The sequence below is a fragment of the Chaetomium globosum genome, genomic scaffold (assembly GCF_000143365.1).
Source record: "Chaetomium globosum CBS 148.51 scaffold_3 genomic scaffold, whole genome shotgun sequence".
NCBI lineage: Eukaryota > Fungi > Ascomycota > Sordariomycetes > Sordariales > Chaetomiaceae > Chaetomium > Chaetomium globosum.
The window spans coordinates 3,562,999-3,590,127 of NT_165978.1; the positions used below are offsets into that span (position 1 = coordinate 3,562,999).

Genomic DNA, 27,129 nt, shown 5'->3' on the forward strand with positions numbered 1-27,129 from the left:
TTGGTTGTACGAATCATGTGAGCATCGAAGCCAGCAAATTCCCATTGAATTCCTCCGGCGCCAGCAGGAGATAAGCTCCCAGTCGTAAAGAAAAATGTAAACGCCCGGCGCCTTGCGCTTGTGTAGTAGGTAGATGGGTACTCGGTGACCTAATGTACAACATGACAATAAAAGAAAAAAAGGTATGTGACACGAATAGAGTCGCATCTCTTGTGCGAACGAGCAAATGATCCTTGGGTAAGTAAGGCCGTTGGTGGCAACCTAGCAGGGCCGCCAATGGCAACTCCAGCCCGTGATCCCACGCGATACCATGCCATCCCATAAACAAACCTCACCTCACCACACCTCACCTCAGCATTAAGCCACACCAGCACCACCCCCCCAACCCCATCCCCGCCTTGCCAACAACCCACCCATCACCTTCCTCCTCACCATCCCCCCAACATCACCAACACCACCAACCCTTCTCCCCCCTCCCAAATCCACCACAAACCCCACCAAATCCACCGACCGCCCCCCTCCCACCGTGACATTCCTCGCCGCCTCTACCCCGCCGCGCCCGCCCAAAAACCGTTGCAGCGCCACCTGCGCCGTCTCGGCCTCGCCCAGCCCGTCCTCCTGTAAGATGTACAGCACCGCGACGCGCGCAAAGTCAAGCGCGTCCTCGTCGGGGGTGAAGGCGGGGGTGGTGGGGGCGGGGGTTCCAGTGCCGGAGGTCATGGTCATGGTGGTGGTGAGTTTGCTGGTGGCGGTGGGGCGGCGCGTGGGGGAGGTTTGGGGTTGAGAGGAGGAGGTGGGGGGTTTGACGGAGAAGGTGGTTGCGAAGTTGCCGTCTGAGTCGAGGGCGGTTGAGAAGGTGGTGCCGGCGGTGGGGGCCGGGTTGTCGGAGAGGGTGAAGGTGGTTAGCGGGGCGAGGACGATGGTGATGGTTGTGTAGAGCACGCCGTCGATTATCACGGCTGCGGCGTTGGCGTTGACAATATCCGGGCTGTTGTTGTCGTCCGCGGTTTGGGCAGAGAGGGCGCTGACCTCGGCGCGGGTGGCGCGGCCGTTGAAGGTGACGAGGGCGTTTTCGGCGGAGCAACTGAGGTCTTCTTGGGTGTTGAGCTTCGAGATAATGGCTGGGGCGGAGAGCGGGATGGAGAAGTTAGTTTGGGCTTGGTTGATGAGCCGGGGGATGGCTTCGCCGATGCTGATTTGGTCGTCGGAGCCGGTCAAGGTGATGGTCGCGCAGCCGACTTGGTCGGCGACGGTGCAGTCGGAGCCGCTGAAACCGTTTACGCAGGAGCACGAGCAGACCCCCTCATTGACCACGTTGGTACCTCCATTAGCACATGCCAGTTGTTGCTGGCATCGTTGGAGGTCTTCTTGTGCTTGGCTGTCCCCATTCTGCTTCTGGATGACCAAGAACTCGACGGGGATCACTACGGCGGCGGCGATCACGAGCAGGAGGCCAATCACAAGCAAAATAAATCCCCAGCAGGGAAGGCCGCAACATCTGCGTTTCCGTTTACTCGTTGATGATTCTGCGTCGCTCGTTGGGACAGCCTGTTGTGACGTATTGAGGGTGCGATTAAAATTAAGAGGGAGAGGCCATGACTGGACCTGTTCTCGGAGGCTGTCCCGGAAGCTGCGGCGGGTGTTGGTTTGTGCTAAGTGTGCTGGTGGGGGAAAGGCCGCCAGCATGTCGGAGAGGCCGGACCGGTGTTTCTCTCCGTCGTAGGCGTAATCAGGGAAGTCGTCCAGCTCGCCGGCCCGACTGGCCGGCCTCTTCCCTTTCTCTAAACTTGCGGCTAGTCTCGTTGCGCGCCGGATGAGGTCTGGGAGACTGGTCAGACTCCCTCTCGCCTCGGCCTTGCGCACCGCATCAATATCCAGGCGTGGTGGCCGCCGTATCGCCGAAAAGCGGCTGTAGGTCCGGTCCGCCGAGGGTTGGTCAGGGGACGGCGTGGTTCGCTGAGACGTTGTTGACGGGTCATCAGCACTCGCAGAGGAATAAGCATTCAACATGGTGTCCGGGGTCACGGCCACGCCGATGGGCAGCCTTGCCATTACCGGGATCGTGCCGGACGAGCTCGAGTTTTCCAGGTAACCTGTCCCATCCTTAAAAGGGCCCTGAACTGGCTGCGGCCCAGGCCGCTGATCACGGCCCGCCGTATCCGCTCCTCGGGGAAGGGCCGCGGTCACCAGCGTGGGCTTCGCTCTCTTCCCTATGCTGGCGTTTCTTACTAGCCGGCTCTCCTCCGCGTCGTCGTCTCCGTATCCCTCCTCAGCAATCCCTTCCCCATAAATCGGATCCGGGAAATCGGGGCTCGGTCCTGGCGAGGGCGAACCCCAATTATCCGGCATCGCAGCACTCGACGCGAACGAGGTGTGAGACCGAGTCCGCGGGCTCTCCTCGGGTATCGGGGAGACAAACGAGGCGTTAGAGTAAAATGAGGAAGCGCCCCGTCTCGCGGACGGTGGCGGTCCGAGATTGACACTCCTCCGCGGAGGCCCGGGTGGTATTTGTGCGGGGAGCGGAAAGTCGGGGATCGATCCAACGGAAGATAGGGTCGAGGGCCGCGACGCGCTAGACGGGGTCTCCGGTACTGCCAGCAACTCCTGGCCGGTAGATTCCCTCCCGGATCGGGGTCTGTACTGAAAAACTGGTGTGTGGTCCTGCACCTTGGAAGCGTCCAATATCGAAGGTACCCTGCTCGGGCGCGGGGGTCGTTGAGGCGGTTGTGAGTTACCCTGCGGCGGTCGGAACGGCTCGCCGTCGACCTGGGTAGGCGCTATGATTGATTCCGGCAAGGGCCATTGCGGAGCTGGTGACGGTCTCGAGATGGGCACGCCGATCTGGCCGTCCCTCGTTTGCAACGGGAAGGGTGCCTGTGGGCGGACGTCTCGCGGTCGTCCGGTCGCCGATCCTGCGGCCGGCTGACGAGAAGCGGATGGCCGGGCCATTTGAGGTTCTTCTGGCGGAATGGCCTCTCTCGGTAGGCCCGCGGCGGCGCGTTCTCTTGCCCGCCTGATGGATCCCAACCCTGGTCGATCCATATCGCTCCCATCTTGAGGATTCATTTAGCTAGGACTGCTTATACCGCGCCACATGCGGAGCCCCTCTAGTCCTCTCTCCTGTCAGATACTCGGAAATCCTCCCAACTCTTCTCCGCTGTCCGAATGGCATAGGGGGGGCGTGGCGACAGTGCGGGTCGTCTCCAGAGTGTAGTCGTGGGTCCTAGGCCGCAATTCGTAACGGAATCTGCTAGTCCCCTCGGCGAGTCGGTGGTGTGCTATCAACTTTTCTTTCCAAGCTTTTAAACGGCGGCAACAGGGTCGCGCAAACAGCGGGACCCAACTTCGAACCCAAGGTCGTGGAACCGGTTGGTGGTGTATGTAGCCGCAAGCAAACAACGAACGAACGAACGCAATCTATGCCAATGAAGAACGATAATGAAAGAAACCAGCAGGCATGTAACACAGCGCCAGCTGGGTTGGACCAGAGCAAACACGAGAAAAGAATGACTTTGTTAGCAGGCCAATGACCTTCGACCGCGCGAAGGCAGGAGGGCGAGGCAGTCTGTCTGTCCTCCGAAGGAGAGAGTGGTCAGCCGGCGGGCCTTGCAAGCAAGGAAGCAAGCAGCAAGAAACAGCGACAACGGGAGAAAGAAAGAGAGGGGTGCCGCAGCCAGGATTGTCCGTGCAACATTGTTCCAGAAAAGCCTTTTGCCAGATTTGCCCGATCAAGATGACCCGACCAATGCGGGCTCGAGCGGGAGGGTGGCTTTGCCCGTGGTCGCAGCAAGCGTGGGAACCCCCCCTAAACAGCCGGATCGCAGAAGGGGTCCGGCTGGGAGGGTGCCATCACGTACGTTTGGCGTTTCGATGACTCGTGTGGGCATCCCTGTCGCCACACACTGCCACTCGCCATCTATCCACTTGCTTCTCAGCGGCCGTTGAATGCAAAGGCAGGATAAACAGAGCATCTATCAATCTACATAAACAGTAGACGATACTGGCTCAACCTGTCCTACTGAGTCCTTATTCGACCAACAACCTGCCTCGAAATCGGGAGGCAAGGGCGGCGGCAGGACGGGTCGCAGTATGCAATCCAGGGGCGGCACGCCGGGAATCCGGGACTGACCAGAGTTGGGAACGGGAAAGGGGGGAGGGGAGGGGGAGGGGTGGAAGGGGGGGGTCCCAAGATGAGATTGTGCACGTACGAGAAGACGGGGTGTGCGCGGACAAGTCCCCCGTTTCAGGATAGCGGGACAGGTAGGATTTTGGACAGAGCTTCCCAGCAAAAGCAACCGCGACACCGTCTGAAGCTTGGTGATCAAGAGAAAATCAAGCAGCGCCCGCAGGAGTCCGAGGTGCCGTGCTCTGGGCATCCAGAAAGTCGGTAGCTCGGGGACCTTCGTGGGCTGATGACTGATAGTCGGGGAGTCGATGGCTTAAGAGACGTCGTACGAGCAGAAGCGCCAAAAATAAAAAGTTCCGGAAGACCGACCGCACCAAAATAGTGGCGGATGGAGATAGCTTTGCGGCAAGAATGTAGCCAGGAATACTTGTACAATAGAAAATGAAAGTGAGGCGGCGGTGCCAAGTCCACGCGGTTTCGAAGTGAAGTTTTGAAGAGAGAGGAGATGCTGAGAAGTTCAGACGATGACAACTTGCAAAGTCTACCCGCAACAAACCGCCACACCCGGGTCACAGGATCACAGGACTTGACGCAGAAAAGGATACGAGAGAGAATGGAACAAACAGATGACAACGGTCGAGAAAGACAGAAAGTGCAAGGCCCCGACCGCACCAGTGAGGGATGTGATACAGGCCCCTTGCAGCCGTCGGAGGAGGACCGCCTCAACGCCCCCAGGCCAAGATGGAAATGAAGGATGGTCAACAAGGATGAAGGCAGCATTCGGGAGACTCGCGAGCGCGGCGGGCTCACCATCGAGGACGGTGCCAAAAACGGCTAGGCAGAGTCGCAACGGAAGTTGCTGGGATCCAGCCACACAGTTGGTTTTGGAAACTGGAGACGAAACAACGTGTGGGTTTTAGTCGATGGATTAACTAACCGTGGCACCAGCAGGCCAAACCTCTCCCACAATACCGAGGGAAAAGGCACTGTGATATGGAGGGCTCGGCTGACTGTGACGGCGCCATATCCCTGCGGCGCAGAAAACAGAAACTGAAAAGATGATGCGAAAGAGTGTTGCCGGCGCGATTTGCTCAGCCGTCTTGACCGGCCTTGGATTGTAACGCGAGAAGTGCTTTGCGCACCACCTATGGTGGAGACAGGATGTCAACCGAAACCGATCACCTCACAAATTGAAAGAGGAGCAGCGTCCGTGCGCCACTCGGATGATTCGCCCTCAATGTTTTGGTTCGAGATTTCCCAGTACAAGTTGACAAGCCAATGACGCTCGGAAAATGACGGCCTTCGACAGATGGCAAGTGCAGTCTAAAATTACGGCGTCAAATTTGGGTGCGGCGTCACGTCACCGAAAAGTCAGACAGCAGGAAGCAGTGACCCATCAGGTCCCGGGTCTGATTGCAAACCAATGGCGGAACGATATGGATAAGAGGGGGGGGGTCTGACGCTCAATCGAAAACGCTAGCGCAGTCACTCGCAGGAACCCGCAGCGCTCGGCAGGGCAGGTGGGGCTATGGGGTTGCATCGAATGAGATCGCGCACCCGGACAACCCTGAAAAATCCTTGGAACCCTCGAAACCCTGAACAAACGACCTTCACAAACCTGAACTACCTTACCTCCTAAAACATCTTTCGACGGCGATTGGAGTCGCCGTATCAAGAATATGAACCTCGCTGCTGGGAGGTGCAACGGGCCAATAGGCCTACCCATCTTCTACTCGTTCCTATAGCGACATTGGCTTCTTGAAAACTTCCGAGACAACCCATCAGGTGGGAAACAATGGGAAAGCCTTCATGTCGTTTGGACTGCGCTAATGTACCCAAGAATACAGCGCAGGATAGGGTCCATACATAGATGCACCTGTATCTATGCGGCCCCTAGCCGACCCAGATGTCGGATGACGGTCGCTTGGATCTCTATTTTGAGCTCGAGAGCCCCTTTTGCGTAAGCGCGCACGTATGTTGTATTGTGTAACTGTTATGCCAGGCACCCAAGCAGGATGTAGGACAACAATACAAAGTATGCACTAAGTTAGCACCGGCAGTGGTGCGGCGCGGGGGGCGGGCAAAGGATCTTTATCCAAAATATAAAATGCATTTGGAAGAGATTATCTCGAATGCGATGGGGCCCACACTCCCGAAGGAAGGTAGGGACAGCTGCGAGCGTCAAGAAGATGGTCAGCATCGCAATGTCAGCTTGTTCAAAACAGCCAGGGAAGCGCCACGGCCCAGGTCGGAATGAATACATGTCAAGAAGGCGTGAAGCGCTAGAATCTGAACAACAACAAACTCCTCAAGGTCCGAGTTCATATCCATCATGACGGGCGTCCGTAGATCATTCGTCGTTCATAGCTCCATGTCCGGCTCACCCGACCAACCAAGCCAGAGGAACCCGCGCAAGGCGGAGGAGCGCGCGCAAGGGGCGAGCTTATAAGATGGCACACTTTTCCTTTCGCCTCTTCCTGCGGCGTCTTTTCGCGGCTGGGTCTTCTGCCCGTAGAGGATAGGGATCGTCACGCATGTCGTCGGGGCTGTCGTCCCGTCGCAGCATTTGTCGACAAAGGTCAATGAAGGCCTCGTCGACGTTGGCTAAAGTAGATAGCCATGTCAGTCAGTCTGCGGCTCCGCCGTTTGCTGGGTGGGTACCTACTTCGTGTCCTGGCGCTGGCTTCATAGTAGGGAGCGCTCCACCGCTGGGAGAGGGAGAAGGCCTTGGCACGATCCACCGCCCTTTGATCCTCCAGGTCGGCTTTGTTTCCGACAATCACGATCGGGATGTCCTCATCATCCTTGATGCGGATTATGTCGTCTCGGAGCGTTTCTAGTTCCTCAAACGAGGTCCTCGACGCTATGCTGAATACCAAGAGGAAGCCCTGGCCGGTTTTCATGTATAAATCTCGCATGGCCACTGCGCGTGGTGTTAGTGAAGTAAACGGAAACTTGAATGCTGAATGGCACCTACCGAATTGCTCCGTGCCAGCTGTATCGAGACTGGTTATGTGTTAATTCAACACTCCACCCCAAATGGAGTTGCTCGAAACTTACATCTCCAACATTACTTGACGGCCCTGGGTCACAAACCATGTTAGTTATGCTTCCGGGATTAGAGGATCTTAGACGCGACTTACATCAACGGCCCTTTGCGTCCTGTACGAGTCCTCAATGGTAGGATCATAGCTCTCAATCCATTCGTTGTGTACGAACTGGGCTGTTGACAAACACGGTCAGCAACGAAAGGGGTTCAGGGGATTCCCCAAATGTGGGGGCCTCTGCAGCACGTACCAGTCAAGCAGCTCTTCCCCACGCCACCTTTTCGCAAGCAGGAACCTATGTCAGCAGATGTTGCATGTGATGAAAGGTCTTGGCAGAAGAAGGGTTTCTCTCTCTGCTGTTCAGGGGGGAGCCAGAGTGGACACACCTGCACCCAGAACGACCACATTGAATTCCCGACTGAGTCACAATATGTTAGCATGACGATGTTGCCCAAAAACCTCAATAAAAAAGGCAGGCATTGTTAGGATGAGAGTGGAAAGAATGGAGACAAGGAAGGGCCGGGATTCGGTCGGGATGACCCGAAGTTCGTTCGTCGAGATCAGACGGAATCCTAGAAAACTTGGAATTGAAAAAAAGGGGGCTCTGCTCACCAAGGTTGGTAGCTGAATTTCGACGGCATTGTCCCCGAAATCGATCCACCCCAGACAAATGGATGGCAGGCCGGCGACGCGCTTGTGACGCTTCGCACCTGGATCCTCTTTCCCCGTCCTTCTTCACCGGGTCTCTTCGCGCCAGCTCCTCACGGGACGCCGAAAGGGCGGATGCGGCGGGTCACTAGGCCAGAGGCTTCTACATGCAGAGAAACCAACCGGCGTCGACACAGGACATTCGGGAATCGGGTGGGGAGGGAAATCGGTTGGACTGGGAGGAAGGGGAAGGACGAGATGTGATTCTTTCTCCCCTTGGCCCAGAAATTTTGGGAACCCTGGACCCCCAAGACTTCCAGAGGGCGGCGGCGGCGCTGGGACCCGACCGACAAAAATTGGGGGCTGCGAGCGACGCCCCGGGGGGGCAGGGGTACACAAGCGCGGAGGAACGGGATTCGCAGGCCAGCCGGAGCGGCAGTTTTAGCGGGCCGTGAGAATCGACAAGCGAGCGGTTGAGCGTCGCCGATTGCCGGCTGCACCGTGCGTGCGCAGGGACCGAGCGTAGGGTCGTTGGGTCGTTGGGTCGTTGGGATGCCCTAGTGAACGTTCGGACGACCCTGCAGGGCTAGGTTGCTAACTAGTGTAGGTTGGGATGAACTTGTTCGGTCGGAGACGCGATCAAGCGAGGTAAAAAAAAAGAAAAAAAAATGGATGTATGGGCTGTTGTGTGTTGTAATATCCAGACGATGGCAAGGCGATATTCGTACCTCTTCTCTCTCTCACACAGACACACGCGAGCGAGCACACACACACACACAATAGACGTTAAAAGCGTAACTTCGTACCGACGATGCAACTTTCGCGCAGCTCAAGTGGAAACCAAACAGTCGATCTCCCTGGCCTGGCCCGAGCGAATCCGGAGCCACGGCGCTGGCTGACGCGGGGCGGATGGAGAAACCGGTCGGTCTGTGGCCGGATTGGTCCGATCTGAGCCTGGAAGCTGCGAATAGAAAGGTAGAGAGGTTCTAGACCTTCTCGTGTTTGGGATCAATATCGGCGCCGAGGCGAGATCGCACACGCTCTAGCCAACAAAAATAGCGAGCAACTCTACACTGTCTTGAGACTGTAGATGGTGCTCGAGCAACGCAATAGTGATATACCGCCGCATACCGCTTCAGTCCACCAAGTGTCTCGGAGGACAAGCCTCCCTTTTGTCTTTTTTCCCCCCTTCCTTGCCCCGTGCGCGCACCTTCCGGGACTGACGCACAACAGTTGCAGAGGCTTGCAGGACGGTAACCCAAGTGACTGGATGGATCAGGACACAAGCGAGGCTGATGGACCGACCAAAACGGGACTTGTCATGCTGCAACAGCTTTGCTTCCGGACCAGAACCGACGCAGGGCAACAAAGCTGCATGGATGTTCAACATGCTCAACCAATTCCATCCCATGTTGCCCCCTGCTCTCAACCAACGACATCCGCTGTGGATGCAAGCCAACTCTGGTAGCCACACCGCATTGTTGTGTGGATAGACGGCACAAAGTAGGTACATACATTAAATGCAGGAACACGCCAGGGTCTCCAACTTGCAGTTGGACGGGCAGCAACTGCTGCAAACAGGAAGCCGCTCCTCCGCGCAACACACGGAAGAGGCCAATCGCTCCTTCCAGGCTTTCGAGTTGCACCACCTCACCAGTGCTCATCATCTTTCCCCGGTCTCCGCCACTTTCTAAATCGCCCCGATCTACATCCACCGGTTTTGGTCTCTTACTGGGGACTCGAAGCTCACGTCTGACATCATTGTCATTCGTTTGATCGCCAACAAGCACTGGCCGGTGGCGCTGGTGTAACACACTCACACACAACACGGCCAAGTGTGCCTCAACTTCCTGTAAATGTTCCTCAAGTTTCCGCCGAGAGGCCCGCCACGCTGCACAACCTAGCACAACTTTTTCCACACGGACAACCCCATCTGCCTCTGTGGCGAACAGCTCTCTGGTTGTTTCAATCCCACTCCCTTAAGCGCTGAAAGTGCGGGCGTCTTGGATGGCTCGGGTGGTATCTTGGACTGCCTCATCAACTCGTCGACCAACCAGAACCGTCCCCCACGACAGTTCCGGTAGTTACACAGCGGCGCGTGGGGGTTTTGCGGTCCTCTTCGAATCCGCTTCTCCACACCTCTCTTCACCATCGATGGCATCGCGGAAAATCGGCCACAACTTGAGATCGTACTGAGTCGGGCACCAAGACCCGAACGCCGTGTTACGCCGCAGCTCGTATCTTGATGTGTTTGTTCTTGTTCGCCCCGATGGGCGGTCACAAGCAGTACTTTTTTTCTGATGCATCAGATTTGGGCCCTGATATGTGTTCCGGCCTAATGAATGTGACGCCAATGGAGCTGGCCGTGGGTGTGATGCTTTATTCCCTTTTCACCGGTATATGCACCCCACGGCCAGGTCATAAAGTGAGAAATTTCTCATGTTACGTTTTACCGCACGTGTCACGGCGTGCCGGGATTAGGAAGTCCTATCCAACAATGGCATAGTAAGCATTGGTAACTCAAGAACCATCGGTCTGATAGTGGGATGGACAAAGAACCAACTGATCCCGAGCTATGATGGTCCAACTTCGGAAAGACAAGTTGTCTTTTAAATCCCGTAGATATCTCTAACGATTCAAGTCCTGGAGGAAGTAGCGTAATGTGAGGTCTAGATAAGATAAAGTATCAAGTTATGAATCTCGCTTCACGTCTTGCATTTGCGCCTCACCACTGTCTGTGGGTATCCTTTGTGTCTTGCCGCTCGGTTTGTTGGAGGTGCCACTACCCCAAAGTCTAAGGCCTTGTCCCTTCCTCTCAGCGAATTTGAACGGGGTCCCATGCATCTCATGCTCTGCGGCAACATCGTCGAAGGTTTTCCCTTCGGCAGCCGCTGCTTTCCGGATCTTCCGTGTCCGTGCCAGCCATATCAGGTGAGATGAGAAGATGCCAATCTCCAGAATACAGCTGGGTGATTTCGGTCAGAATTCTGAGTTATGATGCAAACCGTAATGTGAGCCACTTACCACACGATGTAGAGGACGCCCCCGAGGACGTCGAAGGTATTTTGGGTAACTGCATTTGTCAGCTCATCAATAAAGGAACCCTGCGTGAGCTAGATAGATATGCCTACCCAAAGCCATGAGTGAGAAGAATGCGCCGGACCAATCCATCGCGAGGAAGACCTGCTCCACTCAACAATCACATCTCATCTGGAAGCGCCTTCGGGATCCCTTACCCAGTTGATTCCGATTACTCTCCCCCTCCGCTTCCACAACTCTCCGTATGGTGGGAGAAGCCCGGCGGCGAGGAGAACGGCAGCTATTATCCCTACTACCATGATCGGGACCTCGTTGCCTCGGTCGTATATCGGCTAACGGGGTTGAATTCGTGAGCTGGGCGCTTTGGGAGCCATATACAGCCTACCTTTAACGTGAGTATCAGCGCGGCTTCAACACCCGCGAAGATGATGGCTACCGCAAGACCCAACAGCGAAGCCTTCCACGCAGGCCAGTTGCTATCATGCAGCATCAGTGATTGTCCCCTTGGATGAGACCCCCAAAAAGTACCGTACCGATGGTAAAGAAGGATCTGCGCCCATGACACGAGGCAAAGAGCCATGAAGATCTGCGGCTGCACTTGGAGAGGTATGTTAAAGTTCTGAGCAATCGCATACACCCCGAATGGAAGGCCGCCTGCGAATCTGGTCAGACTCAAGGGCCATAGGTAGCAGGTACGGCGTTTGGATGGCCCAATGGGTACGCACATAGAACCCAAAGAAACATCATCAAACCCGGCAAGCCGTCTGTCTTTTTTGTTCGCCAGTTGGTCCATATTTGGGGGACGAGCTGGAGAGAGGTCAGTGGCTGGGAAATGAGGGCGAAGGGAGGGGAAGGGCTGACCTGGATACACCAGAATCTGGAAAATGAATGAGCATGTCTTTTTGAAACGCGGGTATCCCCCATCCCAGCTGGTGGATGCTTACACTTCCATATGTTAATTTCGACGTCTTTTTAAGCTGTTGTTGAACTAGGGGCCAATTCTCTCACCTGTGCCGATTGTCTATTCGGCGAAGGGCGTCAGCGTACCTGTCAACCGTAAAAAGGGGCGAACAGAGGTTCGGCACTCACTCCTAATACATTAGCTGCCTTCAGTTTGTATGGAGGTATTAGTACCCGTGGGCATGGAGATAAGAAGAGTTGGGAGGTGGTTCGTTCATACAACAGGGATGTCCGTCTGGGGAGCCATGAAGGCGCAAAGGGTGTTTGGTGAGACGGTAATAAAATGAGAGTATGGAAGCCTGAGGTATAATGTCTACCGAAGGCCGGTGAGATACACCTCGAGTTGAGTTGAGAGACAAAGAGGACGGGCGATCGGATCTCCTGGGCCGGGCATGTTTTTACCCCCGCGCATCGAGCTTGCTAGTTATCTGGAATCGATTATGTCACATTTTTGAACGGGGAGATACCACTCGATTACTATGGAATCATCATCCTCGTCTAAATGTAAATACTAAGGTAATCACCACGAAGCTTTTCAGATGCCTGGGTGCCTGGGTGGGATAATGCAGACGGGCACAAAACCAAGCTCAGGCAGGTGTTGAAAACGCCAGTTCCTGAACACCTAAGTTTCGGGGGACAAAGTGCTCCGCACTGTGTATTCTGGAGCTAAATATGTGGGCGGCAGGTGCCAACCTTGCCGTATTGGCTGTTAAAATACAGTGTATAAAGTGAGCATCCTCAATTCGTACTGTCCATCTAAGAATTTTCGGTGCAAATGATTGAGACAGATGCTGCTTGCCCGGTCTTGAATCTCGTTCATTTTCACAATCAACCTCACTTTCCATTGTTGAAGAACATTTGACAACATCAACAATCAAGGCCAACAATATCACATCGGTCTATCTCACAAGAATCTATTTGGACCAAAAACCGGATACAAACAACTTTCACGTCGCCTCACTAAACAGACGACCTCCACATCGGCAAGCAACATGACAACCGAGGAGCAGAGCAAAAAGAGAAAGGTGCAGGACGACGACAAGCCGCGCAAGAAGCAAAAGAAGCAGAAGAAGGTGCGGGAGGATGAAGGCGACCTGGACGTGGAAGCGGGCCTGAACCGGGCTTTCGAGCGGATGGACGGCCAGCTGGCCGCAGACTACATCGCCCAGAAGACACGCCGCTTCGGGACAGATCTAAGCCCGGTCGAGCTGTCGGATCTGTACATTTCGGGTGAGTGCTCAGGGCTGGCGGTCATGGCTTGTGGCCATTGCTGAACGACTGATAGGCTAACGATGGGGATGAAGCGAACCATATCAAGGACAGCACATCGTGGGAGAAGCCGCGGTCGCTGGAGAACTTGGCCGATTTTTTGGAGGCGTTCGCGGGGGAGTCAGAGAAGTTGGACCGCGCGCCCAAAAAGAATGGATCGCCACACACCCTCATCGTGGCGGGCGCTGGATTGAGGGCGGCCGATCTTGTTAGGTATGAACGATTGTTGAAGTTGTCGAGACCCAGCTAGGGTAGGGTATGCAAAGACTTTAGATGGGCTAACCTCGAGGCGTAGGGCGGTGAGGAAGTTTCAGAAGAAGGACAACTCCGTAGCGAAGCTGGTAAGAAAGCTCTTCCCACTTTGCATGTTAACGGAACAAGATGACAGCTAACGGGGCTCAGTTTGCGAAACACTTCAAACTCGAAGAGCAAGTCTCATTCCTACAGAAGAGCCGGACCGGGATCGCAGTCGGGACGCCACAACGTCTGATCGACCTGATTGAGAACGGTACGATACCAAATCATCCCACAAGAGTATCCTTGCTAACGGGCCCCAGATGCTTTATCCCTCGAGAATTTGAAGAGGATCGTGGTGGATGCCTCGCACATCGACCAGAAAAAGCGAGGCATTGTGGACATGAGGGAAACGATGCTACCTCTTGCGAAATTGTTGTGCAGAGAGGCACTGAAGGAGAGATATGAAGACGACACAGCCAAGCATATCGACTTGATCTTTTATTAGCACCTCCCTTTAGATACCATCACATTATAGATCTCGAGCGTGTTGACTTATCTCCTAGTACAAATTACCAAAATGGGAACACAAAATGGCAGATTTGGCAAGGAGGCGGCTTCCTGAGATGATCCAGGTGGCCGTACCGTCAGGGTAGCCTTCATTTCAGTTTCCTGAGCTTGGCCTCAAGGCATCATCTTCCTCCTTTCACAACGACGAACGGTAGTAGCATCCGCGGAGGCGGGCACGACTCCATCAGGCTAGCACATACAGCAGAGAGTCGAATAGACAGATAATCGCTCTACTCGGGTCGCCAGGGACACAGGAAATATCAAAATGAGATCGCGGGAAATAGTATCAAGTATGCAGATTGATTCCAAGTTATGATAACTAGTTCAACCCAGCTCCGATGTTCGTTTCTCCCACCCAAGCACTGCGGGCGATACCGAACCACGAGAGACGCGGGCCCCAAAACCTTAACATTCCAGGTTTCCTATGTCTGATGACCCGTTAGTCAAGCGTCTATGACCAAGCGGTGGTATGGGTGCAATAAGAGCGGGGTGATGTCGTGGTGTTCAGAATATGTAAGAAATGACTATCATGTGTCCGCCGGATTTAGCCGCCCCGGCGAAAGGGGGCCATCCAAGCGGTATCAATCGCAAATTACGCTCATCATGACGACAACGCGGTGAAGATGCTGGGGGTATGACAAGAAGAGATGCGAACGTACCTTGAGTAGGCGAGATGGTGTGTTGCTGAGGGGCAGCAGGCAGAGCGGAACGAGGCAGCTCGATTCCTGATGGTTGCCGTCCAACCCCGACTTACCTTGTGTATCGGATCACTGCATTGCAAGTGCCAATGATCGAGATATTTTTAAAAACTCGAGATTACCCTAGTGGGGATATTCTCAATACCGTCGGGCGGTCCCGTCGAGTATGCGGCGCACAGCATTGAGTTGCCGACAAAATTGTTTTGTAGTTGTTCTGTTGCGAAGGAAAATTTCAGAGGGCAGCATTTTTATGGTCGTTAAATTTCTACCAGTGTATTACTAATCCACCCATTGGTGGCCATCGGTGGGGCCGCTGGGGTGGGTCGGGTTCCCGGTCCGTCGACAACGCCAACAACTAACACTCTTCCCGGATGATGCGCCGAGTTCTGCACAACCGAAGTTGTCAGGACTTGGGGTGGAATCTGTCTGTGCTACGTTTGGCATGAAGTTTGATGAACTGAGCACGTAGATACGGCGTCATATTCCGATCTTAGATCCCAATCACTGGCAGGCACGCGCTCGAAGGTGCATCGCGCTTGCCGGTGCTATCCTACCTACCTAGGTACCTGGGAAACCACAAGAACGCAAGCTTGTGTTCCACCGCAGCATTTTAGGGTCGGGATGGATCTGGTGTTGGACCCAAAATTTGCAACCCTGATGCTCATTCGCCCTACATAGAACCACTGTAGACCTGGGTTGCAATCCACTAGCGCGATACCCTGATAGACCAGGTGTGCTCTTCGTTGGACGGCCGCTCACCATCGATACGCCCTGTCGATGGTGGACGCATCACCCAACGAGGACCAGACCCGTCCGAATGGGGTGGGTATCACATACGTTAATCGCACAGCTTCCGAGCCAAGACAACCAGCCCAACCCAACCAAACCGACCCTCAACTCCCGCCCTGGAGCAACACCAGCCCGACATCCAAAAGCCAGGCCAGGCCAGTCCAGGCCCGCCCCCCAACATCCGTCAGAGCCAACCCATCTCTTGACAGCCCTTAGCAGGGTGTGCCGCAGTACACACAGAGCCGGCCCTCGAATACCCACACTTCCACCCCGCTGATGGCACAGGTCGGGCAGCGGACACCAGGCAGGGTCTGCGTCGGGAAAGGTATGTCAGCGATGTGAGTGCTACTTGGTGGAAGTGTCGACTTACGTTTGCCGTTTTGGTGAGCTCGGGCATGGTGGGTTTGCGAGGTGCTCTCGGGGAAGGTTGACAGTTGGTTGTGATATCGATGATTCTGTGGAGGGGGGTTCTTACTGCCGAGTGTTGTTTTGAGAGGGGAGTCAATGGAAGCGAACAGCAGAGGGAAGGGGTTCGATATTTTATAGCCGACAAAAAAATACTCTCCGTGGCACGACTCTTACGGAGGATAGGGGACGGGCGGCACTCTCGGCTGCTGTGCTGGCCGAGCTGGCCGCGCTTTTTTGCCTAACGGAAGCGGGGAAGAAAGATCAACGACGCTTGGTGCCAACCGGCGATAGTGTCCGGCTCATGATGAGGTGCTTCCGGGGCTTCTCACCCGAACTAGATTTGGGGGGTCTCATGGAGGGGACCTGGATTTGAATGGAAGCTGACCCGCCAATAACCTTGAACTCACAAGGATACAACACGCGATGCCACTCAAACAACAAATATGAAAAGTTACACAGCAACCCTCCAACCCTCGACAGCCAGTCGTTCCGTTTGTCAGGGGTTTTTATTCTGCTCCCCAGAGCAGCAGAGGAAACCCAGGCCCGACCCAAATCAACATATCCTAGCCACTGTCAAACCATCCGGAACCCTTACCGGCCAGCAGCGGCAGCACGTAGCAAACGAAAGCTGGCCTCCGGAAGGATCGACCAATCCAAAAGGGATATGTCACATCACGAAAACGGCCCGAGTCGCACAGCGTTCGCTCTGCAAGGATACAGCTCTACGGATATATGTTGCTTCCCCAGCGGCCGCCCACGCTGTCATGCGATCTTCCGATAATAGTCACGCTAGAAGACGAAATTGTCATGGCGCATGAAGAAACTGACAAGTTAAAAATATGTCTGTGTTAGCGCTGTTATGCAGACCTGAAAACTGACGAGAAGCAGTTGACACCAACAAAAGCAAATGCGATCCTACTAACCTTTGAACTGTTGCAAACGGAGCTCTCCAATACCCTCGACCCCTGAATTTGTAATATCTGACAGGCAACAAGAAACCTCACACCCGTTACCCTCAAGGTCCGCAAGGGGCAAGGTATTGTTCAGAAGACTGATGAAAAGTACCGGAAAATGGATATGGGTCATGAGGGAAACCAGGCGCAAAAGAAAGTTAGCTTTATTGGGTATCCTGCGCAATCCAGCAAAAGCATTTCGCTCGCCGCCATATATCTAAGTGACAGCCGTATCCAAAAGAAAAAGGAGCGAAAGAAAGTAGCCGGCCCATGACTGTGAAGCCCGCCGCCCAAGTATGTCCTGTAAACCAAAAACCCACCCTCAGTGTTGCGGCGGCAGTGTGCGCCAACCTGCCCATGTGTATCCCAAAATCCCGATACCAGGCCAACTTGGAAAATGGCTGCCTATGCCGTAAGTAGCCAAAAAGTGATATACGAGAACCAAAACTTGAGAGATTCCGCCAAAGATTCCGCCTAGGGAAACCACCGGTAGATAGGTAAGCTCCTAAGAGCCCTAAGCAACCGACACCCCCTGCCCCTTCAAGACCTTCTTGATCTTGACAAACAGCTTCCCTTCGAGGGGGCTGCGCTTAGCCGGATGGAAGAGATTAATACACCGATACCCCTGCTGGAGGCGATCCAAACGAATACAAGACCAGGCAACCACGTCGCTGCTAAAGTTGCCCGAGCCATCGGAGACTTTGAACCTGTGCACCAACCTTGCGTTAGCTTCCATTCCAGTACCATAGCCGGGATGTAGTCCAATCGTCGCTTACCTCACAAAGCTGAGCTCCTCCACCACCTGCTTCACGCCAAAGAAATCCAGGCTCTTCGCCTCGCGTCCCCAGTCAGGGTGTTCGGTGCGGGCGGTCACCGTCTCCCGCGCACAGTCTACGGAACGCTGTGGCTTCTCAGCCTTCTCGACGTGCAGTTCGACCTTGACCTTGGGCCTGAAACTCCGATCAGACTTGATTCCGAACCCGCTGCTCTTGCGGTCGCCCGGCAGGGGCAGGAACTGCCCCGCCAGGATCGTGATCTGTAGGTCGAGGGTCTTGCGGGGCATGCCGGACATGAGGTACATTTCGGAGGTGGTGTTGTCACTGAGCAGGGCCGGCGGCTTGAGGATCCAACCGTTGGTGCCGGCGAACATGGCATCGTTGATTAGCATGCCCTCGTCGCTCTTTTGCCAGTTCATGGCCACCATCTGCACCCCCCTGCGCCAATGGAAGCTCGGGTCCGGGTTGCTGCTATCAACGCGCAGGCCCTTGGGGTAGATGCGCATGAAGAAGTCACGGTTATGTTTGAGCATCTTTTGTAGTTTGTTGTGATCTTCGGTTAGCGCTTCGAAACTGTCCTCGCTGAGGCTGAAGATGTGGCTTGGTGCCTGGCAAGTGTCTAGAGAGCTGTCGTCGGTGTAATGCTGGCTGTGTGTGTATATCGCTAACTCGGAGAGCGCTCGGCAGATGGGTGGCTTTCCATTGAGGGCGGGGATTGAGATGCTCCGCCCCCTCTCCAGATCACCCTCAATGCGGCTATCATCAAAACGTTTCGTTTTAATCAGGATCTTGTTGTACAGCTCCTCTAGCCGCGGCTGCCGGTGAAGCGGATCGCAGGAATCGAAGTGCTTGTCTAGTAACAGCCCGTTCCATTCTTCTTTCATGATCTTGACCATGACCTCTTGCTGCTCCCAGTCCGCACCGACCTCGAGGCTGATGATGATGGGAAGGGGGTTCTTTTCAAACGCACTTTCCCGAATGGCCCGGCACACTTCCCGGAAACCTACGGTCGAGGTCATTGTGCCGTGGTGGTGCACTACCGGCTCGGCTCTGTGGTTCGACCGTGACGAGTCTCTAGATTTTTCGAGACGGTCGCCCAAGTCCTTTGGGTCCAGGGTGGTACCGCTCTCGCAAGGATCTAACTGGGGGAAAGGTCCCTGGACGGCACTCGGGCTACGGCTATGACCTCGGCTTATCCTGGAGCCAACAAGCGCATCAAGCTTCTCTCCGGCAAAACGGGGCAGAGAACCAGACGAAAAGTGTCTCTTATGTCCTGGATTCGGCGACTTGGACGGTGTTCGGGGAGCGGATCCGTTCCAGACGTCGATTTCGATGCAACGACAACCATTCCTTAGAGCCTACGGATGCTTGTCAGTAATCTGTTACCAGGCAGTGCAAGCGTACGTGGTACTTACAGCACGGTAAGCCTCAGCTGAACTCTTGGAAGAAAGTTGGTTGCCTTCAAGGTAAGTATTGTGGCTGCTGCTAATAAAATAGTTGCTAATTGGGCGCGTTGCATCGACCTCTTGTTGCTGCTGCTCCCCGGCCGCTCGCCAGGCCGACTCGGTTTGGCTCCATAGCCAGAAGAATTCGTCGAACCTGTAATAGCCGGGTCTTTGGGGTTGAAATTCCTTGGCATCTAGGAATCCAGGCTCGACTCCCTGTGTCTCTCTCAGGAAGGCCTCGAGTCTTTCGCGTGGTAGAAGAGCGCTGTCCTTGCGCGGGTTTATATCGTCGTAAACGTGCCTAACGTGCTTCTTGAAACACTCGTGGAAACTCGAAATGATCTGGACGCCAGTGAGAGCCTTGACGTTGAAGGCGAGTGCCGTGACGATAACCTCCCGCATAACATGCCTTCCATGGGGAGGTGCGCCGAGTCCGAAGGTGGTAGTCATGCGACGGACGAAGTTCGACTTTTCTTCCCTGCGAAACTGGAGATGAATAGCCTGGTCAGCACTTGTCTCATCTCTTTCGAATACACAATGATTCGAATATCGAGAGTATATTTGTCAGGAACATACACAAAGAAAGCCCATTTTGGCGGAAAAGTGTCAATTGACAACCTGGCAGAAAGTTAAGCAGCTCGGTATTGGCACCGCAGCCTCGCGCGGTTGGCGTCGGGGAAAGTTGTCAGTCAGGACATCGGTCTTGGGGGAACGGCAGCCGGTTCGCCTCGTAGGACGGGCGGCTGCAAGCGGTGAACCTGACGCAAAGCCCGTATCGTAGGGTTTTAATGTCAGACCAAAATGTAGTCGACAGAGGAAGGAGGAATCCGTTCAGTTCAAGAAAATAGGACCAAGGGGGTGTCTAAAATGCAGCGGCCGACAAGGATGTCAGCAATACCGGGAATGGCTCAGCGGGTGATGTGGGGCCCTCGAGCGATCCCCGCAGCCTGAGGTTTGAACTCCGGCCAATTGCTTCGCCAAACGGTCGCCAGAGGGTGGCCCGGGGCTGTGGTTCGACGGCGCGCAGCACTCCTCGGAAGACACGATGTTAACAAGCTGCCCATTCATCCATCGAACATGACAGGATTTGGGCAGAGTTTCGAGGCTCTACAGACTGCCCAAAGCACTTCCAAGGCCACTCAGATGAAAATACCTGTTCGTCTTTTTTCTAAGCGAATGTGGGGATCGGGACCCTCGTCTCATCTCATCTCACCAGCATCTCATCTTGCTGAAGCGTTCCAGGCCGCGATGGTTTGCAGGGTCCAAGCAGTAAACGACTGCCTGCAACCATCCAGGGCTGTGCATGCAACAAAAGTGGGCCATTTCTCCAAACTTTCCAGTCCGGTCGTCTCAAGAGCCCCAAAGTGTGGAACGCAATTGCATGCGCCATCAGCCCTATCGCATTCTGCCATATTAACAAGGTCGTAGTACGCACTGCGCTGCGACACTCGGGAGCACCGACCGAGTCAATATCGACAGCGGGCCTCGTGGCTGTGCAGTGTAGCCGATGAAGCAGCAGCAGCAGCAAAACCCGAGTTGAGCCTCCCGATGAGACACCGACCGCAAGTGGGCAGTCGCCCATTGAACGCTGTTGTCACGGCCCAACCGGAGACTTGGTTCGACTGGTCCATCCTCGCCAATAGCATCAATTCATAACGAGCAGCCCTGATTTTCCCACTGCGGCTTAAAGCGTGCCCCAGAGCTATCACTACCAAAGTCTAGTCACCGAGTTTCCAAGTTAGTGCATACAAATCTGTCGCTCGCTGCGGAGTGTCGGCCGCCAAATGGCCCCCCCAACCTAACCAAAACCAACCCTCACCAACCATCCTCCGTCGCGCAACCCGCCATTTGTCATTCACTGAACACGGCCCCAATCACCATCCGAAGCACAGTGGTATCCGTTAGTTAGTCACAGATGGCCTTCTGCGCGGCCCCCAACATGGAACAACAGAACACAACAGCAAACAAAATCCCACAGCCACAACCGCCGCCGCCGGCCCTGCCCGCTCCGCAGTTTGGGCAGTCGGGCAGTTCCCCAGACTTTCGCTTCACAGACAGACAAGCAAGCGCCACGCCACCCGCCAGCGTCCACACATCCCAGGTTGCCCACGAGATCTGCCGATCGTGGGCTGCGGGTGCGCCTCAAACGCCCCTCGGCAAATGCGGTTGGTGGGATGAGGTAAGATGTTTGTTTGCTGTCAGGAAATACAACGATCGAGCAATGAGGGAGTGTGCTGCTGCATGAGAGGCGGGGCGCCACGGCTTCCATTTGGTTCGCATCCCTCCCCCTCCCTCATCGACCATGCCACTGCAACTCCCCCACGTCTCCCTCCGAGGTCGCCATTGATCACTTCCAAAGTCAGGTATCAAAAAGTCTCAGTTTAAGGCACGGCACTCTCATATCACTTGTCCCATTTGTCTGTACCTTTTCCTTTTACTATAATACACATTCCCTTCCAACCACCCAGATTTTCAATCCGCCATGTCAGAAATCCGCGTCTCCAGGGTATAAGTAACGAGACTCCTGCCAATCCAGAAAAAAAGACATATGAAACGAACAAGGGCCTCGCCGTCAAAATCCAAATGTATGAACAGTCCTGTGGTCCTGTTCTCAGCCGCTGGCTGTCTGCGCAAGCTTGCTCGAACGGAAATCAGGATGAATATGCTCCACCTGGAGGCGGCCACCTGGGTATAGCTGAAAAGACAGTAACGCCATCAATGCAGGATATCATGTTTTGAATGTATGTTAACAAAAGAAATGTAATCCAGTTAAGGAGACTAGGACCGGTTAACCCCAGATTGGGGCGTGCCGGTACGCGGGGGAATTGTAGCTGTGGAGCACGCGGTATGGCACATTCGGCCCCCGTCCGCTCCGGTCCCCCATGCTACGGTTCCGATAGTGACCCCGGGGCACGTACGGGGGATTCTGCCCGCTCTGGTACCACTGCCCGGCAGCGGCATCGGCCTGGCTCCTGCTCCACGTGGCAGCGGCACCCAGTTGCCCGCTATTGTGCAGGCCATATGACGGCCTGGTGGGGGTAGTGTAGCCGTTCGACATGGACGGAGGGTGTCCGGCTTGGGGGAACCACTGCTGGTAGCCGTAGCCATCGAAGCTTGCGCGGTGTTTGAGGGTTTGTTGGGCCGTTCGGATTTGCCACCCCTGGGCGTTCATGGAGCGATAAACACCCTCGCTGTGGATCGAAGAGATAGAGTTGTGGCGACTGCTGCTCCTAGAGAAAGTTTGAGAGCCTTGGCCTGCCATACCATGATCGGCCTGTGTCTCTCGAACCGGAGAATTATAGGGCGAAGTTTGAGGACTGCGCTGCCGGAATGACTGGAGCCGCCGGGGGTCCATGGAGACTCCGCTGTGCGTCCTCGAGTGTGCAAAACTGCTTCCTACACCGGGTTGGCTCGAGGAACGACTATGAATACTCTCCATACTGGATTTGTTCGTGAGGGCGTGTGCAACAGGATAGCTTTGGATGCTCTCGCGGCTGGCTTTGCGGCTGAGACTAGGCGGCACGCGAAGGGACAAGGGCCGCCTCAGTGTGGTGGCCGGCTGGAGCGTCCCACTGTTGCTCTCAGCCAACACTGCCTTAGCAACTGGGCTGGGGAGTGGAGGGGAAGGAAGGTCTGCCGTGGAGTGGATGAAGCTCAAGTCAGACCCGCGACGGTCCAGCGCCGCTCCTCGCTCCCCAAGGTATGTAAGGCTCAGGGTCCTCCTACTCGACTTCGCGGGGAGCACGGGAGCCTGGGCGTCCGCCGGGGATATGGCATAGCTGTCGCCATTCGCACGGCTGTTGCTGGCAGTTTGAGTGCCGTCTGCCGTTAGTTCCTGGCGAATTGGAACCGGTTTTCGGGTTATCGGCTTTCTTGTAAGGGCATGTGCCATAGGGTTGGTGCTGGAAGTCAAAATAGGGTCGAGACCATCCGCTGTGTTTATCGCGTCAAGGTTAGCCTCGGTGCTTCCGACACTGAAAATCGTTCTCAGAGTATCGAGGCTGGAGCGTGATTTCAATGCCAGTCTCTTCGCTGCTGAAGGAAACCGGACCGCTTGGGGCAAAGGCCGAACGCTGTCTTGTTCGGGAGTGTGCGTGACGTGGGTTGTTGGCGGGCTAGCGGTGGAACGACGAGCTCCGCTTAATAGCCGCTGTAGACGGCCGGGTTGCCGAGCGCGCGGGGATCCTGGCTTGTCCGAGATAGACGACTTGGAGCTGTCTGGGCTGCGGAGCTCAGATCCCGGTGACATCGGCCCTCTGAGTCGAGGCACCCGGGTGGCAATGGGGCTCAGAGCGTGCATCGCTGTCCGGGTTGGGTTCGCCCTACTCTCCTCCGATGTGTCGACGGGAACTGTGTTTTGAGTACCGTTCAGTCTTGGCTGGGGAACTGAAGAATACCGAGCGGCATCTTTTGGGGGTACGGGCGGCGGCGATTCCCTTTCGGGGGTCGTTGGGTAGAGCACATCAGTCTGATGCAAGGCGTTTTGATTCCCCGAACCCATCGGCCCGCCCCCAGGGTTCGATGATCGCGGTGGTTGCTTCTCTGAGGCGGCCGGCACTAGACGATTCGCAGAGCCTCGAGGTTTGACTTGGAACGAGCGCAGGGATACGTTTGAACTGTACCCGGAATCCGCTTTGGCCAAGAGCTTGCAGGAAGCCTCAGACGCTGGACTCTCGGTAGAAACGAAGCCGCTATCATTCCTTGTCATGCCAGCACCCGCGGGCCGCTCGGTCTGCGTATGTGGTGGTTTTGCGTTGGGATCTAGGCGAACGTCCAAAACCTCAACCGAAGAATATTCTGGAGATGGTTCGAGATCAAAAAGTTGAGCCTCCTGTGCCGTCATTTTTGACGTTGTTTGGAGTGCAGGACTCATCGGCTGTGACTGGGTTGGCGATGAGGACGGGCTCTGGCGGATCTGATTTAGAAACTTGGGAGACGGTATGGAATCTTGCGCCTCGACAACAGTGGTGACACCACCCTCGCTGCCCTGTGCCCTCAAAGCGTAGTTATCCCGTGCCACGGTATGGCCTGCACCCCAGCCACCGTTTTCATGAGCATTATCGATGTCCGGGGTGACTGGGCTGGGAGAGCCGTTCGTGATGCGTAGCGAACCAAGCTTGAAAGCCCCAATGGACAAATACTTGTCTTCACACGGGGTGGCCACTCGCATCACGGAATCCGAATCGAGAATGGGGGGTGGCATTGACATAATGCCGCTCCTGTACGACTCCACCGAGTGTTGCCGTGACAAGCTCGGCGTTGGGGGGAGGCTATGGCGGACGCTGGGGCGTGGCGGGGGAGGAATGTCACGCATGGAACTCGACCGGGTGGCTACGCCGGGGGTTCGAATGATAGACCGTCTCCGGACCGGCATACACAGCGAGGCGTCGGAGTTTGTACGGGTAATCGGTGCGCTGGGCGGGTGGGCCGGGTTTGAACTCTTCCACGTGGTTTCCGTGACCGTCATCGCCCTATTTTCTGACATGGCTACGGTGTGCTCGAGCTGCGGTTCTTCGGCCAAATTGAGTAGGCGTTTTGCTTCGTACGAGGTCAAGTCGTAGTTCCACGACTTGTGAGATTCGACCCGTGGCAACTGACTATAGACACATCAAGATGGTCAGTCATGGAAGCATTTGGGATACAGGGTGTCAAGACATACCTCTCAGGATTTGTCTGTCCATAGTACGCCACTGCAGACTCGTATGTCATGGAGCTAGTCCTGCTCATCCTGTCCGCTATTCGCGAGCCTAGCCCACCAGCATGGCTCGGCTGAGTGGAACCAGCAGCGCGAGTTGACCTAGAACGGAACAAGCTCCTCCGCTTGGATTCTTTCTGTGAGGCCGGCGCTGGATGCGACGGCATGACACCGTCGATGTGCTGGCCAAGACCGCTCGATACCTCGCCGGCAGACGACGTTGTTGGCGTCGAGACAACCGCTGAAGATGGTGCGGGAGGGTTGGGCAGCGGGGCATTGGAATAACGGCGGGAGTTATTCGAAAAGGCACCGGGGCTCAGCAGGCCAGATGTCGCATGATTGCCCGTCTTCGGCTTGGACAGTCTCTGGGAGGCCCTCCGGGGCGCCTCGGCGGACTGAGCATTGCCCATGGCGACAGGGCGGCGGCAGGGTGAAGGCTATGCGGTTATTGCTTGTCCATGCCGCAAGCCAGGGGATCCCACGCGTGGTTAGCGACGGCAATACGGCGCTTCATGTATGGGGAAGGGACGGCGGGAGAGGGTAATAAGGTAGCTAAGGGTACGGCAACTATTTGGAACCGAGTGCGGTGGGAGAAAGCATCAGCGGGGGCGGTAATGACGATGGGCAGGAACGGGAACAAATATCAATCTGAAGATCCAAAAAAGAAAAGCTAATAGGAACCGGTCTGGCTTGGTCCAATTGTCGTTTCTCGCTGTTTCAATGGGCCCAGACTCCCAGGCTATCCATGACTTCATGGGCTGCAACCAAGATCTGAGACGCCACGACGCCGACTGGCAGTCCTCCGGAGTTCCATGGATGCCAGGAGGTCGGCGCAAGAACCTGATGTGCGAGTTTCCTCCCGGAAACAGTCGCCCGTCATTCCAAGTCTTGGATGTTACATCCAGTGCATGCGCCTGCCTCAAGCAGGGGTTGTTGCGCCAGGCAGGCAAGGAGCTTGCCAGAAAGGCCAGGAGGCTTGCAGGGGACATTGCGCCTGCTGCTGCGAGACCCGATCCGAAAGTGGGTCTTTGCAACCCTCAAGTTAGTTAGCGTTGTGGTATTTGGGGGTATTTGGGGGTAATTGGTGGTATTGGAGTGGAGTTGAGGATCGATTGCGATCACGCCAATTCAGCTTTGCAGTCTCTGCCAACAACCGTAACCTCTTTGGGCCTGCTCATTCAAATCCATATCAAACTTCCCACGATGCAAGGTGCCACGGACATCGATGAGGTGGGCAAGTCATTGATCAGGGCCATCCGGACCATCCCATCCCCGGGGCTGCCAGCCCAACCCAGTCAACCCAGGTTGGATGGGGCAGGCATTCCTTGCTGCATTGGAGAAATTGGGCAGGCGTCTGATCTCTGCTTCCCGGCCTCCTGATTTCGGTTCTTGCCCAAAAGTGCGAAAGAAGGCTGGCGTGCCAAAAAAGCCAAGACGCGGCCACGACAAGACTGGTGTTTCCGGCACTTTACATGCATTGTGCTGAGACTGCGTCTGCGGTGGGGGAGATGGGCCAGTCGAGGACGCAATTCCGTCTTTTGGATGAGATGTTTCAGATGCTGAGCTAATCCGGCCGATGTTCGCTTCGAGCCGCTGTCTTAACTCAGCGTTCGGCAGTCCCCGGCCCCAGACCACTTTCGGTTGCTCCCCTGTGTGAGTTAATACCGATGCCGCCATTAATGGCCCAATAACCACTTATGGGGTACATCGCGTCACTCCTCTTTGTTTTCACCACATCCGGGATGCACCAGCCCCAGGAGGACGCAACCGGGCAGACATGGAGCTCAATTCCAAACACAACAAGCCTGTCACTCAAAATTACCCTCTTCACGGTGAAATTACGGTTCGGGCAGGGTTCGGGGTAGGTACCTAGTTACAGACGAACAACTGACCCCGCATTAGGTCCTGCTCACCAACCGAGCCAGCGCAGCCAACAACCCCGCAAAACAGAAGGACCCAGGCCGATGGCTAGGGTGTAACGCTGCAAGGGGTACTGAATGAGGAGGACGTCATCTTTGCAGCGGTGTCAATCCTGCAATGGGACAGGGCCACGAAGACACCGACAAAGAAACTTGCAGACTCCAAGTAAGACAACCGACAGCCCCCATCCGCCCTAGCAGTCAATTTGAAGCCTTTGTTCTTGTCCGGCTTTGGCCAACTGGGCCTTGTCGACAATTTCACCCGAAAAGACGACCTCTTTGTGAAGGAAGGAGATGACACGGCCTCCAGGGGTTCCTGGGAAGATGGCTACTGAGCTTTTCTCTTGCACAACCATGGAACCAGGTGCCCTTTTCACGAGTCCCAGGGTAGCGAATAAAAGTTTTACACCGCATTCAGCAAACGCAAAGACACACCTGCATTTCTCCGAAATGTATTTGTTATGCGTGGTGGTGGCTGGCTGCGAACACATTGGCGGTCAAGCAACAACACACACAAGACTGAGAGGATAACTATTCCCGCAGGCCATCGGAT

The 27,129-nt window shown here is 55.4% G+C and overlaps 9 protein-coding genes across 9 annotated transcripts; 3 read left to right on the top strand and 6 right to left on the bottom strand.

Moving 5' to 3' along the window:
* Nucleotides 1-357: 357 nt before the first annotated feature.
* On the bottom strand, nt 358-2,949 carry CHGG_06447 (uncharacterized protein; the record flags this gene model as incomplete). The annotated part of the gene is made up of 1 exon (XM_001222541.1): nt 358-2,949. The coding sequence occupies one exon, from the start codon at nt 2,947-2,949 to the stop codon at nt 358-360; it is 2,592 nt and encodes an 863-aa protein (XP_001222542.1).
* Nucleotides 2,950-4,190: 1,241 nt separating this feature from the next.
* Nucleotides 4,191-4,420, top strand: CHGG_06448 (uncharacterized protein; the record flags this gene model as incomplete). Its single annotated transcript, XM_001222542.1, has 2 exons — nt 4,191-4,260; nt 4,329-4,420. The coding sequence occupies 2 exons, from the start codon at nt 4,191-4,193 to the stop codon at nt 4,418-4,420; spliced, it is 162 nt and encodes a 53-aa protein (XP_001222543.1).
* Nucleotides 4,421-6,569: 2,149 nt separating this feature from the next.
* CHGG_06449 (uncharacterized protein) lies at nt 6,570-7,814 on the bottom strand (the record flags this gene model as incomplete). The annotated part of the gene is made up of 8 exons (XM_001222543.1): nt 6,570-6,730; nt 6,792-6,994; nt 7,104-7,121; nt 7,187-7,209; nt 7,270-7,349; nt 7,424-7,468; nt 7,560-7,591; nt 7,786-7,814. 8 exons carry the CDS (start codon nt 7,812-7,814, stop codon nt 6,570-6,572), a joined length of 591 nt encoding a protein of 196 aa, XP_001222544.1.
* Nucleotides 7,815-10,512: 2,698 nt separating this feature from the next.
* On the bottom strand, nt 10,513-11,653 carry CHGG_06450 (uncharacterized protein; the record flags this gene model as incomplete). The annotated part of the gene is made up of 4 exons (XM_001222544.1): nt 10,513-10,786; nt 10,846-10,925; nt 11,058-11,192; nt 11,246-11,653. The coding sequence occupies 4 exons, from the start codon at nt 11,651-11,653 to the stop codon at nt 10,513-10,515; spliced, it is 897 nt and encodes a 298-aa protein (XP_001222545.1).
* Nucleotides 11,654-12,812: 1,159 nt separating this feature from the next.
* Nucleotides 12,813-13,339, top strand: CHGG_06451 (uncharacterized protein; the record flags this gene model as incomplete). The annotated part of the gene is made up of 2 exons (XM_001222545.1): nt 12,813-13,050; nt 13,125-13,339. 2 exons carry the CDS (start codon nt 12,813-12,815, stop codon nt 13,337-13,339), a joined length of 453 nt encoding a protein of 150 aa, XP_001222546.1.
* A 2,253-nt stretch (nt 13,340-15,592) lies between these two features.
* Nucleotides 15,593-15,777, bottom strand: CHGG_06452 (uncharacterized protein; the record flags this gene model as incomplete). Its single annotated transcript, XM_001222546.1, has 2 exons — nt 15,593-15,691; nt 15,751-15,777. 2 exons carry the CDS (start codon nt 15,775-15,777, stop codon nt 15,593-15,595), a joined length of 126 nt encoding a protein of 41 aa, XP_001222547.1.
* A 1,478-nt stretch (nt 15,778-17,255) lies between these two features.
* CHGG_06453 (uncharacterized protein) lies at nt 17,256-19,553 on the bottom strand (the record flags this gene model as incomplete). Its single annotated transcript, XM_001222547.1, has 4 exons — nt 17,256-17,448; nt 17,518-18,875; nt 18,933-19,448; nt 19,539-19,553. 4 exons carry the CDS (start codon nt 19,551-19,553, stop codon nt 17,256-17,258), a joined length of 2,082 nt encoding a protein of 693 aa, XP_001222548.1.
* A 1,881-nt stretch (nt 19,554-21,434) lies between these two features.
* CHGG_06454 (uncharacterized protein) lies at nt 21,435-25,067 on the bottom strand (the record flags this gene model as incomplete). Its single annotated transcript, XM_001222548.1, has 3 exons — nt 21,435-21,657; nt 21,881-24,559; nt 24,622-25,067. The coding sequence occupies 3 exons, from the start codon at nt 25,065-25,067 to the stop codon at nt 21,435-21,437; spliced, it is 3,348 nt and encodes a 1,115-aa protein (XP_001222549.1).
* A 310-nt stretch (nt 25,068-25,377) lies between these two features.
* Nucleotides 25,378-26,658, top strand: CHGG_06455 (uncharacterized protein; the record flags this gene model as incomplete). The annotated part of the gene is made up of 3 exons (XM_001222549.1): nt 25,378-25,677; nt 26,275-26,310; nt 26,560-26,658. The coding sequence occupies 3 exons, from the start codon at nt 25,378-25,380 to the stop codon at nt 26,656-26,658; spliced, it is 435 nt and encodes a 144-aa protein (XP_001222550.1).
* Nucleotides 26,659-27,129: the final 471 nt, after the last annotated feature.